We start from the raw sequence: 16,008 nt of genomic DNA on the forward strand, positions 1-16,008 counted from the left end.
CTGCACAGTGTCAACAGGATGATGGATTGCATTTATAGTGTTCAAAGTTCTCAAAGTGTCGAACACTTTGGAGTACCCAGCAGGGGGATGATATTGCCTGTCTGCCAACTTGTCTCTGACTACATCTAAACCAAGCCATATCCAAACTTGACTCTTTACCCACACCTCCGCACATGCGGGCGCAACTGCTGTAACGAGTCAACAACTGGCCCAAAGCTCTGAGCACTCTGAGCTCTGCATTAGGTTGTACTCCAGTCACCCATAACAGAGTCCTGCATGATGACCTTGGGGTCAGGCCAGAATGCCCTCATATAATGAGAGTGCTGTTTGGGGATTTGTTGGACTGTGATAGAGAAAGGGCGAGCACACGCAATGCACCCTGGGTCTTTGTCTGGGTGCTGACGGTATTGACGAGCGCTGATCGATGTTAATTGCGAGACAGAATGGCCATATTGACCAGGCTCCCTGGATGAAGAAGCCTGCAGGCCGAGTCAAAGAGAAAGAGAGAAACACGAAGACAGAGAGCCGGTCCTGGACTAACAGCAGCCACAGGGCCCCATACACACACCAACAGAAACACACACACGGGTCTCATTCACTTTAATGAGTCGAGAGAAGAACACAAAGGCATAACGTCCATCAATGCCAAGTCTATTCATCACAACAGAGGGTATATGCAAAAAAAAAAAAAAAAAAAATCTGGTGTCCTGGTGTGTGTGTCACTTCGGTTGTGTTTATGTGCATGTGAGTGCATGCACATGTGCATGAATGGATAATATGTGCGGCGGACTTCATCCGCATGGAAGTAGGATGGTTTTCCAGTATGGGGAAATGAGAAGGGGACATCCATGTTTGTGAGGATGTTTGTGCATACAAGTTTGTGTGTGTGTGTGTGTGTGTGTGTGTGTGTGTGTGTGTGTGTGTGTGTGTGTGTGTGTGTGTGTGTGTGTGTGTGTGTGTGTGCGCGCGCGCGTGCGTGTGTGTGTGTGTGTGTGTGTGTGTGTGTGTGTCTTAGCTGAGGATCAATAGGCAGGAGCTGCAGAGGCAAAGACATGGGCAATCAATATGCTGGCTGCAAACAGAGGGAGGGACAGAGTGAGCAGATAAAAAACAGCCGTGGAGATTAAAGAGACAGATAGAGTGAGCAGAAAATGAATGGGTGAAAGAGTGATGTGACAGAAGGAGAGAGGAGCGAAGGAAAGGCCTGGTTGGTTTTATATCCGTTTATCTGAACCAAGTTATTTTGAAGTTACTGTTTATATAAGTTTTGTCATTTTCTAAGCAAAGGTAATGCTCAGTTGTATTCAGTGTTATTGTTCTGCAAACACATGTCGACCATTTTGCCCATTATCAAAGCCGTAGACACATCAACCAATCAGTAGATTGACAAAGAGAACATTTTGTAACTTACCATATGTATGCACTTTAATGAATGAGCATTCAGTCTTTTTTATTATCTCTACTTTTCTGTTTGTACTTCAACCTTGATGTGAGCTCATGTGGCTGAGCCAGATATTTTAACTCTTTTTTTCCCGATACAATGTTTGTGTAACATAAATTTCATGGATTTACATTGGAAGTAAAACCACCTCAGCATCACAATCCCTTTGGAAAATCCATTATTATGTACAAATCTACTTTTACAATCTCCCACTGTTGAGCATAAAGGCTACTACTGTCAGGCTTTTGTGTAGAGCATGTGAACAGAGCTGGGCTATTTTTCCTGCTATTTCTTATTTCAAGATGTGCTCCCCATTCTGAACCCTTCCATCTGGGCTTAAGAGTACCAGACAGGCCCATACCTCATCACCAGAGTGTGGTTCAAATCCCTCTCCACAACATTTACACTCGTGTCCCTTGCAGCATTGTGGTGAGCGGTGAAAAAGCGCCCAGACACAGGTGCAAAGACGGAGAGAGCCAGTAGTAGGAAAGAAGGCCAGAGGCTTGTCTATGGAGCATGACTGGAAAGGCATTCAACCACAGTGCCCCTATAACCAGCCCAGCTCGGCTCTGTCCGTTACAGAATTCTGTGTATGTGTGTGCATGTGTGTGTGATTTGAAAGTACAATGTTGAAAAGAATAAGCCTACAGTTAGAGCCAAGATAACTGTCCCTGATGTATGAGGCCAACACCCTCCCACCTCCATTACACACACACACACACACACACAAATGGACAAATTTACTCTCTTTTTCTCTATTCTTTCTCTGTACGTGTGTGAGTGTGCGTGAGTTCATGTGTGTGTGTGTGTGTGTGTGTGTGTGTGTGTGTGTAAATGAAAGGTACGGCAGGAGTGTTGTGTTGGCTTGGCTGACCGTCTGCGGTTGTGCGGCGGTGAGAGGGAGTTTTGGGAGCGCAGAGCGGGCGTTGCTGCCGAAATCCCTGAGAAATGTTCGTTTTGGATCCATGTCCATGCTTACATACCGCCCTCCCGACTGTCTCTCATTCTCCGTTTCATTTTTCCCTCTTAAGGTTTAACTTAAAAGTTATGAAATGGGGAGTCAAAATACATCACTTGAAAGCACGGCAACTCTGAAGGGTGTGTGTATAGTGAGAGAAAGAGAGGGAGCACTGCCCTCAACCTTCCACCCTCCATTCTGAATCCAGGGCCACTGAGGCTGCAGGAGTGAGGTTATCTTTAGTTGAGATAACGGAGGCCAAGAAGTCCACTTGGTTTTAAGACAGATGTTCCCCAGAATAAGTCAGGTGTGCTTGTGTTACAGTCTTTCGGCCCAAGACACTTTCAAGAGTCCATTTGCCTTGAAATGCCCTTTAAAAACTTTTTTTTTTAAATGTTTTTACTTGTATTTTTCTTAACCCTCTGCGCCAATAACAGCTGTGGCGCGAGACATTCTAATTTCAGGTTGTCCATCTTTACATACATCTCCAACTTGTAAACCTCCCATCTCAAGAACAACTTGAGGAAATTTCTTCAAATTTGCCACAAACGCTTACTCGGTCCCAAGAATAAAGTGATTCGATTTTGGTGATCCATAGTCAAGTTCACTGTGACCTTATGTCTGACCCATTCGTTTGAATGCAAAGTCTCAAGAACGCCTTAATAGAATCTCTTCAACTTTGGTACAAACGTTCACTTGGTCTCAAGGATAGACTGATTTGATTTTGGTGGTCAAAGGTCAAGTTCACTGTGACCCCTTCTTTTCATTGAGATATCTTAAGAATACCTTGAGGGAATTACTTCAAATTTGGCACATATGTTCACTTTGATTCGATTTTGTTGGTCAAAAGTCAAAGTTCAAGGTCACTGTTACCTTACCTCTGTACCATAATTGTGAATGCAGTATCAAAGGAACACTTTGATAACACTTTGGAGAAATTTGGCAAAAGCATTCACTCTGAACTGAAAAAGATTTTTGTGGTCAAATGTCAAGGTCACTGTGACCTCAAATCCGTTCGAGTCCATCCATCCCATTCTTGTGAAAACAATATCTCGGGAACAGCTTGAGCCAATTTCTTCAAATTGGGCACAAACTTTCAAATGGGCTCAGGGATGCACTTATTACATTTTGGTTGTCAAAGGTTAAGTAGTCTGTTATCTCATATCTGTCACATTCTTGTGAATGTCACACCATAACACAGGAATAGAGTTGGAGACTGTGACCATAAATCCCATTCACTCACATACTGTAGTCACGTTTTAGAATTTGTAGCTTCTTTGCAACATCCATATTTAAAGCATTGTCTACTGGCATGTCTACAACTTTGTTTTCCATCAGAATAAGCTTTAGTTAAATATATTAATTGAGTCTGGCTCGACATAAATGTACACTGAAAATTGACTGGCTGGCAGAGGCATACAACTGAGGCAGTAATCTTTTTTTTTTTTTTTTTTTTAAATTTCGGCTGAATTGCTCTCGGCACCATGACATCATTCTAATTGTTTCCAATACTATTTCCACAAACAAATATCAGCTGGAACAAGGTAACATAACGCAGACAGCAGTGCAGAAGAACGTGCCCGATTCGAGAAATTTATTGAACTAAGTCTGTTTGAATTGTAAACAAGTGAAGTTATCTCACCTCATTACCAGACGTAGGGAACACTTGTTAAAATGGATATTTTTGCTTTGTAAGTTTGGTCGGCATCGCATAGCGACTGACTAATCCCATTTTGATCCAATAAGTGTGCGTGCGCGTGTGTGTATGTATGTGTGTGAAGGGGAGATAGAGAGGGAGAGAGAGGTGGGAGGGAGTGAGGACAGGAGGGAGGGAGGATTGATCCGCGTCTGTTAAAATCTTGTTCTGTTTTTTCTTGGAGTGAGGTCTGTGCCTGCCGACGCGCCTCTCCTGTGCAGCCCCCCTCAAGAAGAGCTTTTTATGAAAAGAAACCTTGGAATATTTGAAAGGGAGAAGAATCTGCATAATACCAGTGAAGTGGATAAAAGCGCACGGCTGGGTTCTTTTTGCGTTCTCTCTTGCGTTTTCTCCTCTGGTGTCTGAATGAAACAGGGAGGTAGATATATGGGGGAGATCGACGGTGCAGGTTTTGGACTGGGTGTCGATCTGTCAGTGTGATTTTGAGTAAACACATTTCCAATGCGCTCGCTTTAACTTTTATTTCTTCAAAAACTGGCGAGCTCGACTTCTCTCCAGCACCGCGGAGTTAGTTTTTTCTCGGAACGAAGAGACTTTGGTGTTTCTCCCCCTTCAGAGAAACTGCTTAAACTTTCTACGTTTAAAAAAATAAATAAAAAGATCGGATTGCATTTTCCCCCTTCAAACATTTTGGAGGTGATGTCATCGTGCTGTGTGTTGGCAGGTATTGTGTCGAGAGGGCGCAGGGAGGACTGCTGCAGCCAGGCGGTAACCAGCGGCTGAGGAAAGCGGGGAAGTCCGGAAAATCAGGTGCAAAGTGCGGCTGTCATTTCCTCGCTGTGTCGCGGGTGGCTGAGTCCGCCACCCAGTCACAGCTGTTCCCATCCTCTCCAGCCACCCCTCCCTCCCTCGTCTTTCTTTCCCCTTTATTATCCCCTCCCATTCCCATTCAGCACTCTCCATATACCTCTCTGAGCTGGACCGCTCCAGGACCTTATCACCCTCTCTGTCGAACACTGTTGGTCGGTGTCACCTGAGCCACAGATCCGTTGAGCCAGCGTGGGAGCGCAGACATGACCGAGGCCGCCTTGTATTACCCTGCGCCCACAGAGCCCCCATCTCCAGGTCGCCGTTTACTCCAGCAGCCAGCCCAGGTAGCCCACCTTCAACAGCTTCGGACCCTACTCTACAGGGACTAAGCCTGCCTCCTGCTACTGTCTGTGGCGGGACAAACACTCTTTTATCATCTCATCAACTACAGAATTATTTTTGGAGACCAGAAGCTTGCTGTTGCGCTGAAACATTACGCATTGGATTACATAAAAGATTACGCACGCGCCGCATCTGTTCCCGGGGCCAAGCATCACTGTGAGGGTCAACAAGGTCGATTGGAATTGGCTATCTGTGAAGCGTGAGCGCGCTTTCACCTGTTCCTCTTCTTGTCGGGTACGCGCAGCGTCTCGAGTCCTAACCCTTTGCTCCCCCGCCCATCAGTCCCTCCACCGGTCTGGACAGCTGTTCGAGGTTGCCCGGCGGTCACAGTGGCACAGTTACCCCCGCTTCACACCCCACCTTACCCGTGCCCGCACATTTACCTACACCGGGGGAACCGGGGCACACCGCCGCCGATGCCAACAGGAGTGCCCGCTAACTCTTTGACTCTACGCAACATCCAGCGGATTCAAAACACAGAGGGGAACTCTCCGGACTGTCGGACTGGCTCAGACCGAGCGAGGAGACCGTCTCTGGGCCAAGTTCCATAGTGGAGGGGGGAAGCAATGTGGTCCCTTCTTTCCACGCTGACCGTCTTGTAAGTCTCTAAAATCACTTTATCATGTAATAATCTGATTTCGCTACTTAGCGCCTAGCTTCTTTTTTTTTTTTCAGTTGTTTAAACTAGTTTCCAGTCTCCGCTACAGATGAAGAAGATGGAGAGGAAGGTTGCAGTGTCTAGCGATTACATCACTCCTCATCAGTCCCCATAGAAAACATGCCATGGAAGGCCCTGTTTTGATTGGCTGACAGTTCAGGGTCACTGGGTCAGAGTCAGGGCCGTGTTACTCATAAAACCTGCCATAAACATCTCCATCACCATCTGCACTTACTTCAGGGATGGCCAGGCTGGCTTAGAAAAGGACATTTTCCCATCGCCAAGAAAATGTGTTTTTCCTATTGAAAATATTTCAGAAGTTGAGTCAAATAACACAGGCTTTATCTAGTGGGATAGGAAAATGATAAAATGCCAAGAGCAAATCTAAGGGAGGAGGATACAGACTCAGGGGGCTTGAGTTTGCCCATTTGAGGTGTGTCTTGTTAAAAGCCAGGGGATTTATTTTTCTTCCTTTGTGTCGGCTGTACTTCTCCCAGATGGCAGTCATCTCCAGATACTTCTCATTCCTTACACAACCTGGACAGGGTGTGTGCTGCTGCTGCTGCTGCTGCTCCTGGTGTCTCCATGACTTTCTCTCTTTGTCTGTCTCCCTGAGCCTCTCTCCACTTACCCACCTAACTGCCTACATCTGTCTTCCTGTCTTGCCTGTATCCCCCTTTTTTTTTTTTTTTTTTTTTTCCATAGATACTTGCTCAGATAAAAAGTATGAATTAAGAACTGATAAATGATGGCACCCCTGGCTGTATCTGAGGAGGAGCAGACTCGCCGCTTAGTCTGCCGGTTTGAGCCAATCATCTCGCCATTCATTTCCGTCTCATCTATCGCTATACATTTCTTCATCCACATGCCGTTTTACAAACTTGATCAGAAGTCCTAAGCTTGTGAGAAAAGCCAAGGGCCTTTAGCCACAACAACCTGTTACTGCTGCAGCTCCATGTCTGGGCCCTCTGCTTTTCTAACATTGCTCCGCCTCAGGCCCTATTACTGCTGATACCACTCACACATCCACTGGTCTAACCATGATTCTTAACCAAAGCCTGCTGCAGAACATCTGAAACTCTTGCGCTGTCCTGAAGCCCACTGCTCCAATGTTGGCCTACCACGTTAACCACTGCTACACACGGCTGAAACCGCTGCACTGTGCTAAGTCCCACCAGGTCGACCACTCTCATTCCACGCTGGTGCCCACTCTTCAGTGCTGAGGCCTGCGAGTCTAACCACGGCCTCCATATGGTAGATCTGCTGGAACGCAGGTTTATGATGTCAGATCGTTGCTTGCATTGGCAGCGGGCCAGGGCGCACCGGGCTTTCCCTCTCTCCATACCTCCTTCTGCCTTTACTCTCCCCGACTTTTACTCTCTCTCTCTTATTCTCTCATTTTCTCATCCCTCCCCCCACCCCCGGCTGATCCTGCCTCCCTCTTTCCTCTCTTCTTCTCTTTCTCTCTGTGGCTGGCATAATATGGAGTGTCTGTGGTTTTTGTGGGAGCGGGGGAATCCAGCGCTGAGGCACTTTTCCGACAGTGTCCTCGGCGGCAGTGCAGCAGTGGTGTTTTAACAGCTGAGAGTCCTCACAATGCACAGGCGCTCAGGTTTTTTCGGCTGCGCAGGCAAAATGTGAGGGCCAGCGCTCTACTGCGCTTCTCAGGATGTCTGCATCTATTAGAACGACTCGGGAGCCAGCACACCAGCTATGAGTAAGAAATGTTGAGAAAGGAGAGGCGAAGGAGAAAGGAAACACAAGGCTTGTGATATGTGTTTAAGAGTCAGGAGGCAGTGAGGAGGCAGTGACGTGTGTTACAATGTGCATGAGTCGACCACCCCTCCTCTTCTTTCTTTCTTTATCTTTTTGTCTACTTCTCACATCAGTCCTCAGTCTGTGGTCACACCTCTGTCTCCCATTTTGCCACTTTTTCCTCTTCCCTCCTCCGAGATGTGTAACCTTGGTGTTTTTGACCCCGTCTCCTCCTCACATCAGTGCATCTGCCCATTCTTTCTGATTTGATCTCCCGCCTCTTTTATTCTCCGTCAGCCGTATTTGGCTTCATCTCCCCTCTATTTATTCTTACATCACCTTCCTCTGTCCTGGCTTCTCCCAATGCCTTTGTGTACCTCTCAGTCTACCTCCTTGCTATCTCCCTTTCTCAGCAGTGTGTATGTCTTTGCTTTGGCCCAGCTGTCAGCTGCCTGCTCCTCCTGTACACACACACACACACACACACACACACACACACACACACACACACACACACACACACACACACACACACACACACACACACACACACACACACACATCTGCACATCTGCGTGCATGCCCATGGGAGTGTGGAGGAGTCACCTCGCTAACCCCAAACATAAAGGAAGATGGGAGGCAGGGAACGATTGGAGAAAGGTAGAGTGGACAGAGAGACGGTGAGGGAGAGATAAAGTTAGAGGAGAGATAGGGAGGACAACAAGTCAGAGGAAGAGAGGAGAGCAGAGAGAGTGAGAGAGAAGAGGCATGCAGAAAGATAGCGAAAGATGAGGTGGGGAAAGACAAAATTCATAGAATTGCTTTTCAGCCCACACACTTGGTTCTGAACTTCATCAAGACATCAGGCACTAATTCAGAGCAGTTCAAGGACTGCCAAAGTAGATTTTGCGCAACACAATCACTCCCTTTGTAAAGTTGTAAATAATATTTGATATATTCAAGGTCAAGGTCTAAACTTCATTTAAGCAATGTGATAAAGTGAGAAGAATTTTAATTGTAACTGTTACCAGCTGTTTCAATCACAACGGACATAGATAGAAAAAAGTAGATTTTCATATGAACCGTACACGTAAATTCTGTGTGCGACATCACCACCAATCGATTCCTCCATAACTCATTTTTCCACACTTTTTGGTAGCTCATGTTCTAACTTATTCACAGCATCTCTTAATGCAACCGCAGCCCGCTGCTCTGAAAAGCCACATCACAGCCGAGTGTACACCTGTAGTCCAGCCCAGCTGTCTACATACACAGCGCAGCCAAAAAAGGCAGCCCATTCCCTCAGATGTCCAAATCAAAACATGTTCTAGTTGTCTCGGCATGTTTGCCATTTTGCTACGGTCCAATCAGGTCATTTATAGGCCAGGTTTTGGTGTGGCAAAAGTCATAGACGGGTCATGAAAGTGGGTTCGGACAGAATGCTGGTAGCGTTACTATAAGCACTGCTCTGGGTGTTGTCTGTCTGCCGATCCCTGGACATCTGCCGCTCTCTATGTCGAGTCGCTGTGCCAGCCTCACATCCAGCAGTGTGAGTAATCACCCAATAAGGAAATGAAATGCTGAACGGACAGGACGGCAGAGAAGAAAGAGATGGAAATGATGGTGTCATGCCCGACTCTTCCAACATTCAGTGTTGCTTACATATTTCTAAACTCATCTGTTTCAACTTTTTCCAGATGTATCCAGATGTTGCTGGTGATGTGCAATCCATTACAGGTGAGAGTCAGCATGCATGACAAAGGGTGATTGAGCAGCATAAAAGACAAGCTGTATATTGGTTTTACGGGCAGTTCTTCAGGCGTGCTCACGTCTCTCTGCCAACCGGCTGGATGTCTTTGTGGGTGTTCCAGCAGGTACTCGGTGTGGATGGAGTCAACTTCAGTGTGCATGTGGAGAACCAGACACAGGTGCGAGACACCATGAGTCGGCGACACCACCGCGTCTACCAGCTCTACAGCCGCACCAGTGGCAAGCATGTCCAGGTGCTGGGACGCAGAATCAGCGCCAAAGGAGAAGACGGAGACAAATATGGTAAGACACACAAACAAACGCAGACACAAACGGTGGAAGACATGCACACACTTATATGTACGCGTATGCACACTGAGAAAGATGCGTACTTGCACACACACGATCTAACGGCTGCCAGATACAAAGACTTAAAGGTTGACCAGGTGCATGCATGAACGGAGACAGAATGCAACTGTGCAGGCACATTCACAAAAGCACACATACACACGCCTCCCCAGGCTTTGGCAGAGGGGCAGTGGAGCTTGTCTTGGGAGTACAAAGACCTCATCGACTGGCTGCTGACTCAATGATTCACAAGAGAGCAAAGGGAAGTGAGTGAGAGTGAGAGTGAGAGAGAGAGAGAGAAGGTGTTCGTGCAAAAAAAAAAAAAAAAGTGTGAGTTAGAGGGAGAAGCCTGGCAGGTAGAGTGTTGGACAGAGTGTTAGAAACTCATCTCCTTCATCGATCCCTCCATTGATTTCTCATCCTCCCTGTTGTCTCCTCTGGATTTAAAACAGCAGGCTTCCTCTCCCTCCCTCCCTCCCTCCCTCCATCCATCCTCTAACACTCTGTCCATCCCCCACTTCCTCCCCCCCTCCTCTGCAGCTTCTCCATCTGTAATGATGGCTAACCCATTCTTAAACCACACAGAATCAATGGGAAGTAGAAAGCCGAGCCATAAAGCTAGAGTTCATATTTCTGTATGTGGTCCAGCAGTGGCTCATACGGCACATCCTCTCCATTCACAAGAGTCTCAGGTCCCTGGTGCGCCACTTCAAGCCAAAGATGAGACCGCAGATGCAGGAGCCGCTCTGTTTTTTGTCAAACACCACTTCAAAGATGAAAAATTCCGCCTAAAACTGATCAACTATGCCGACGAGATATTACACAGAGGCAGCAGGAGCAGAGCGAGAAGAAATAAAACAAGTGCGTGAAGGTGTACACGTGAAGTGAAACAGCAGAAGGGAGACGAAGAGGGCAAGAGGGAGGGAGGTATTGATTTCTCTTGACCCCTTTGTTGACTCAGGTCATGTAGGAACCGTTTTAGGGATTTATTTTTAAACAGGCAGAAGCGCTCTCTAAAGATGTGTAGTTAGTGAGGCGGTATTGCCTGAAAGGATGAACACGCATGCACCTGCACACATACGCACACGCACACCCCTTAAAACAACAACGGCATCAGACAGTGCGAGTGTTGTCCCGCTCCTCTCAGCCCACCGTGCTCCATCTACTGCGAGCGCTTATCTTTTTTTTACAAGGCCCATTTGTGGTCAGTGGCCTCGCATCCACGCGTGTGATCGGCCTTATCCGACGACCATCTGTCCAGCCAGAGACATTTACAGCCGTCTGATTTACCAGCGCTTTTAATAGAAACTATGAATCCTTAAAACTGTGAGATTCGGTGTGAATGCCTTATCTGGTTTAACAAGTTTTGTTGAAATTTAAATGGTGGCTGGCAATCTGTGCAATTAAGGGTGGCATTTCCTGGCAGTAGGTCCGTCGGCGTAAGCTTGAATGTTGCCCTTTGCTATGGCAAGTAGTCTCACGCAAATTGAATCAGAACAAGCTATACATTTGGGATATGCTTATCTTTCTGTCTTAATATATGTTTGGTACAATCTAATAAACCTGTGAAATAATATGATTTAGTTGTAAAGCACCCTTTTGTACAAGAAATGCAGCTCAAAGTGCTTTACAGCAAGAAAATGACATGCGGTGCTGACAGACGTAAGACAGATGTAAAGGAAAAGAAAAACTTGTTCAAATGTAATTTCAAAATAAAATAAATGCATAAGAAGATAGAATTAAACACAAGACAACACGTTAATAAAACAAAATGAAAGAGTTAGAATTCAGAAAAAAAAAATGCATTTTGAAGGCGGAGTGGTGCATAACTGCAAGAGAGCTTCATGTGTAACTCGTTAAAGGCTAAAGTAAAAAGATATGTTTTAAGCTTTCTTTGTTCTCCAACTCTGGTGCATAACTAATCCCCAATTTTATTTTTGGCTGTTGCTGGGAACCTCCAGTAAGACAAAACACAAAAACATACTGTGGTTCTCCACATTACCTGTGTCTCTAATGTCTGTCTGTCCCTCTGTCTGTCCCTTCACAAGCCCAGCTCGTAGTGGAGGCCGATACCTTCGGTAGCCAGGTGAGAATCCGGGGCAAAGAAACCAATTTCTACCTGTGCATGAACCGCCGAGGCAAGCTGGTAGGAAAGGTGAGACTTTTGTCTTTTAGACATGTTAAAAAATTTTTTTTTTTTTTTTTTAAATGGTTTTTACTATCTTGCAGTTTGCTGACCTGCCTCTCTTTCTTTCCGTGTGTGCATATACCTTTGGTTTCTCTGCTCTCTCAGAAGGCCAGTAATCGAAGCGCTGACTGCGTCTTTGTGGAAAAGGTTCTGGAAAACCATTACACAGCCCTGATGTCAGCGCGCTACGCCGACTGGTACGTTGGCTTCACTAAAAGAGGGCGTCCTCGCCGTGGCCCGCACACGCTCCCCAACCAGCAGGACGTACACTTCATGAAACGCTTCCCACCTGGGGAGCAGCCTGACCTCACTACCCCCTTCCGCTTCACCACCATCAGCAAGCGGGGAAAGAGGGTGCGCGCCACTGGGCCCCGCTAGTAGTGGCTAACGCTAGCACCCACTGTCTTGTCACGCAAAGCCTTGACCTGAGCCTGCCAATGGCTAACCCAGGCGTCTCCTCTGTCGCACTCGACTGAACACCTACCTTTGTTGGGACAAACATTGACCAGAAACTTGATGAATCATTCATGGGGTTTAGCTTTACACCTCCTAATTTGCCACTATAGCCCCCTAGTTAGTGATCAGTCCTCTCAGTTTTAGTTCCCTTACTGGACCAAGTGGACGATAACAGTACCAATGCTGGAAGCTCTTTGGACCTGGTCTGCTTCCTTTCAAAAGGCCAGAAACACTGACAGAGAACCTGAAGGGCAGCCAGAGTCCCAGGCTCTGCAAAGGCCTTTACTCCACAACCACAAAAACCACAAGGCCTTCGTGTGTCTCCTGTTCTGGACCAGCTGGTCAAGTATGGGATTACAACTGGACCATGCAGGGAGAACAAGGGAGGTAAAGACTGACTGAACAAGAGAGTGGGTGCTCAGCCTACGGATAAAGGGAAAGCAGGAAGGAGAAGACAGGAAAATGGTGGCGAGGACAAAGGGACAGAATGATCCGCACGGATCAAATGGACCAATAATGGACTGTTGACATGTGACGCACTTATTTTGTCTCACTGCTAAATTGGTGGGAACCTGTGAGGCTGTTGGATGAATGATAGGATGGATGATAAAAGGATGAATGAGGGAATGTCTTGTCCGAATGAATTACTGAATAAATGCATGTTTGTAAGAGGAATACGATGAGGAGATGCGTGCTTGTGTGCGAGTGAGTGCAACAACCATGAGTGAAGCTGGATCACGAGGGACTCTGGAAAGGGACCATGCAGTCCCAAGCTTTAGGAACTGGAATGTATAAAAAAAAACAAAAAAACAAGCTGCACCAAAAAAAAAAACAACAGCCTGCCAATCACAGCAAACCAAACCAACGACCAACCAAAGACAACTGGAGACCTTCTTCATGACTCCTCCCCACGCCCTGCTCTCCCTTCTCCCTCTCCCCCCTCCCCCCGACCCCCCCGAGGACACTTCACCGTCAGCGTTAAAGTGCAGAAGGTGATGAGTGCAGGGGCGAGCCCAGCAGGGAGGGTGCCTTCTCTATTTGCATCGCTATAGAAACGACCCCGGGGATGATGCTCCCGTGCGATACCGTGGATACCGAGTGCTGCTACCAGGACATTCAGTGGAACAAACCAAAGTCTCATGCATACACACAGGAGAACAAATATTAAAGGGAACAATTTATTGAAAGTTATATATATATTATATATATAAAAGAAGACAGAAACCCTAAATAAGCAATCTTACTATGATGGTTACTATAATTATTACGATAAAATTATTTCATTTATTTATTTCAGCTCTGTGTGCAGCAGTCTTTCTCGACTCAGTAAACCTTACAGAAACATTTCCTGTGTCTCTCAGCCTCTTTAAACTGCTTCTTCACCTGATCTTTTCTGTTCACCAATTTTATGCAGAAAGAGATTCAAGGTCACGGATGCTCCAGATGTGGTCGCCTGGTTTTAGCACTCAAAAGGTTGATGGGCAAAAATATTAATTGGAAGTCATTTTCATAATTGTTTATTAATTATTCAAAATTTAAGTCATTTATTCAGCAAAATGCCAAACATCTGCTGGTTCCAGCTACTGGAATAGGAGGGCTCGATGGCTTTCTCCGTCTTGTACCATTCTGAATTTAACATCCCAGGAAAGAAAAACAAGCAATCTCAAGACATCACCTTTGACTGTGGGACATTTTAAAAGGAATTAGGTATATGATTATATGACACGGTAACAATCAGACACTGTTCCACACTTTTCCTTTATTATCTCTGGTTCTATTAAGACTATTGTGGGAAATGTTGTGAATCAGTGAGGGCGACTCAGTTCTGCCAATATAGGTTTGGAGGACATTCGGTGTATGGTAATTTATTAAGCATTTATTTCACTGTTAAGTGAATCAAATGCCAAGTTATTTTATCCAAAACCACTTCTCATTTGAATTTACAGATATTCCATGTCACTATAAATATTTTGATAAAAAAAAAATTGAATCTACCACGTGTGAAGATGCTCAGTCATCCAGAGTCTACAAAAATAGATATAAAAATGTTATATACCACGATAGATTTTGTTTTATATTGCCCAGTCCTAATCAGCATTCGTCACTATATTTTGGCTTTTTTTTTTTTTTGACAGAGATTATCTTTTAAATTAAAAAAAAAATCTTGACAGAGTTATTGTTTCAAAATGACCAGAAAACTCAACAGATCTGAAAAAGTGCAAATACAAGGGACCATGGCAGCTTCACTCTTTTCCTCCAACCAGGTGTGGGAGTTACTGGGAAGTTATTCAATCCGACAACAACTCAAATGTACAAACCGAGAGAAATTCTTTGCCCAGCACAAGAGACAAGGCGTGAGCACTTGAAGGCCACGGTAGAACAGATTCTCAAGTTTTCATAGCTCTTGTCACTGTGATTCAGTCATTAAACTGCATGGAAAACACATATCTAAGATTTATCAGCCTCTCAAGGGAACACTTTAAAATTGTTTTAAAAAAAAAAACAAAAAAAAAACTGCTGAGCATCAATTGTTATGCAGAAACCAAGTTACCTTCACGTTGCAAAGCTTTGCTGTTAATCTACAGCATAAGGGATCAGTCAGAACAGTGGAAGTAAAACATGCAGTAGTGAGATAGAGTTTCATAGCTGCTTCTCTCATTTCTCCTACTCTTATCCCCCCATCCCTCCCCTTCCTTCCCTATCCTAGCAGGAGGTCACTGAAGAGATGTCACCGCCAAATGACCCAATCATGTCGGCAAGACACAAACAGCTGACTCAGGGGGGAAAAGGGCTGTACCAGAGGATTCCTATTGCAAGACAGCAAGAATCTGTGCTGGAGGGTGGGGAGGGGGGGGCAGGGTTAGGGGGTAGTATAAGGAGGAGACAGTGGGGTGGGAGGGAAACTGGGTGTGGGGGTGGGATAAAGAAGAGCGAGTAGGGGGTGGCGGCGGTGGGGTGAGTTGCTCATTTCTGGAACGTTGCTCCAGTTCCACTCGGGAATGATGGAAATATTCCGCGTAGCCAAACCCAGAGTGGAAGGTGTATGGTAATCATGTCGGGGAAGGAATGCCAAATATGTGCGTGAGAACGGAGCTGTGACCTGAGAGCTGCAGGAATTATGGGCCAAAATCCCACAGACCCAGAGGAAGCACACACACCCATATCCAACACATACACACATCATATATTAATGGTGCTCCACCAAGCACAAATCCATCCCACATTACTTATTCCCAGAATTTGAAACATTCTACTATACTGAACTAAACCCAGAAATGTAGAAAACCAGCCCCCTCGGCAGGCCACCTCCCCTCCTCCTAGACAACACACACACACACTGCACAATAAAGTGGACAAATGCATTGTGAAACGCATCTACGCCACACAGAACTTCACTGTAAATGCACCACTCTCGAGCATTTTCAAATATACACCCCGTCCTCCACTGACACCGTGTTTGCAGGAGTGAGTGTGTGATCTACTGTAACAGGTTGTTCAGACGCCAAACTTGGCTACCCAACAGTCAAGAGCCACACGCTCATAAAAAAAAAAAGACTGCTCCGTAGAAGAAAGGTGAGTTTATACT

General features: G+C 45.9%; 1 protein-coding gene across 1 annotated transcript; it reads left to right on the forward strand.

Annotated features, from left to right (window-relative positions):
• Nucleotides 1-4,323: 4,323 nt before the first annotated feature.
• On the forward strand, nucleotides 4,324-14,269 carry LOC138637207 (fibroblast growth factor 18-like). The gene is made up of 5 exons (XM_069725725.1): nucleotides 4,324-5,866; nucleotides 9,379-9,418; nucleotides 9,553-9,733; nucleotides 11,827-11,933; nucleotides 12,072-14,269. Exons 1-5 carry the CDS (start codon nucleotides 5,835-5,837, stop codon nucleotides 12,342-12,344), a joined length of 633 nt encoding a protein of 210 aa, XP_069581826.1. The 5' UTR covers nucleotides 4,324-5,834; the 3' UTR covers nucleotides 12,345-14,269.
• Nucleotides 14,270-16,008: the final 1,739 nt, after the last annotated feature.

The sequence above is a fragment of the Brachyistius frenatus genome, unplaced genomic scaffold, assembly GCF_029030835.1.
Source record: "Brachyistius frenatus isolate BFR_SWC_R1_liver_20210118 unplaced genomic scaffold, ASM2903083v1 Contig_441, whole genome shotgun sequence".
NCBI lineage: Eukaryota > Metazoa > Chordata > Actinopteri > Embiotocidae > Brachyistius > Brachyistius frenatus.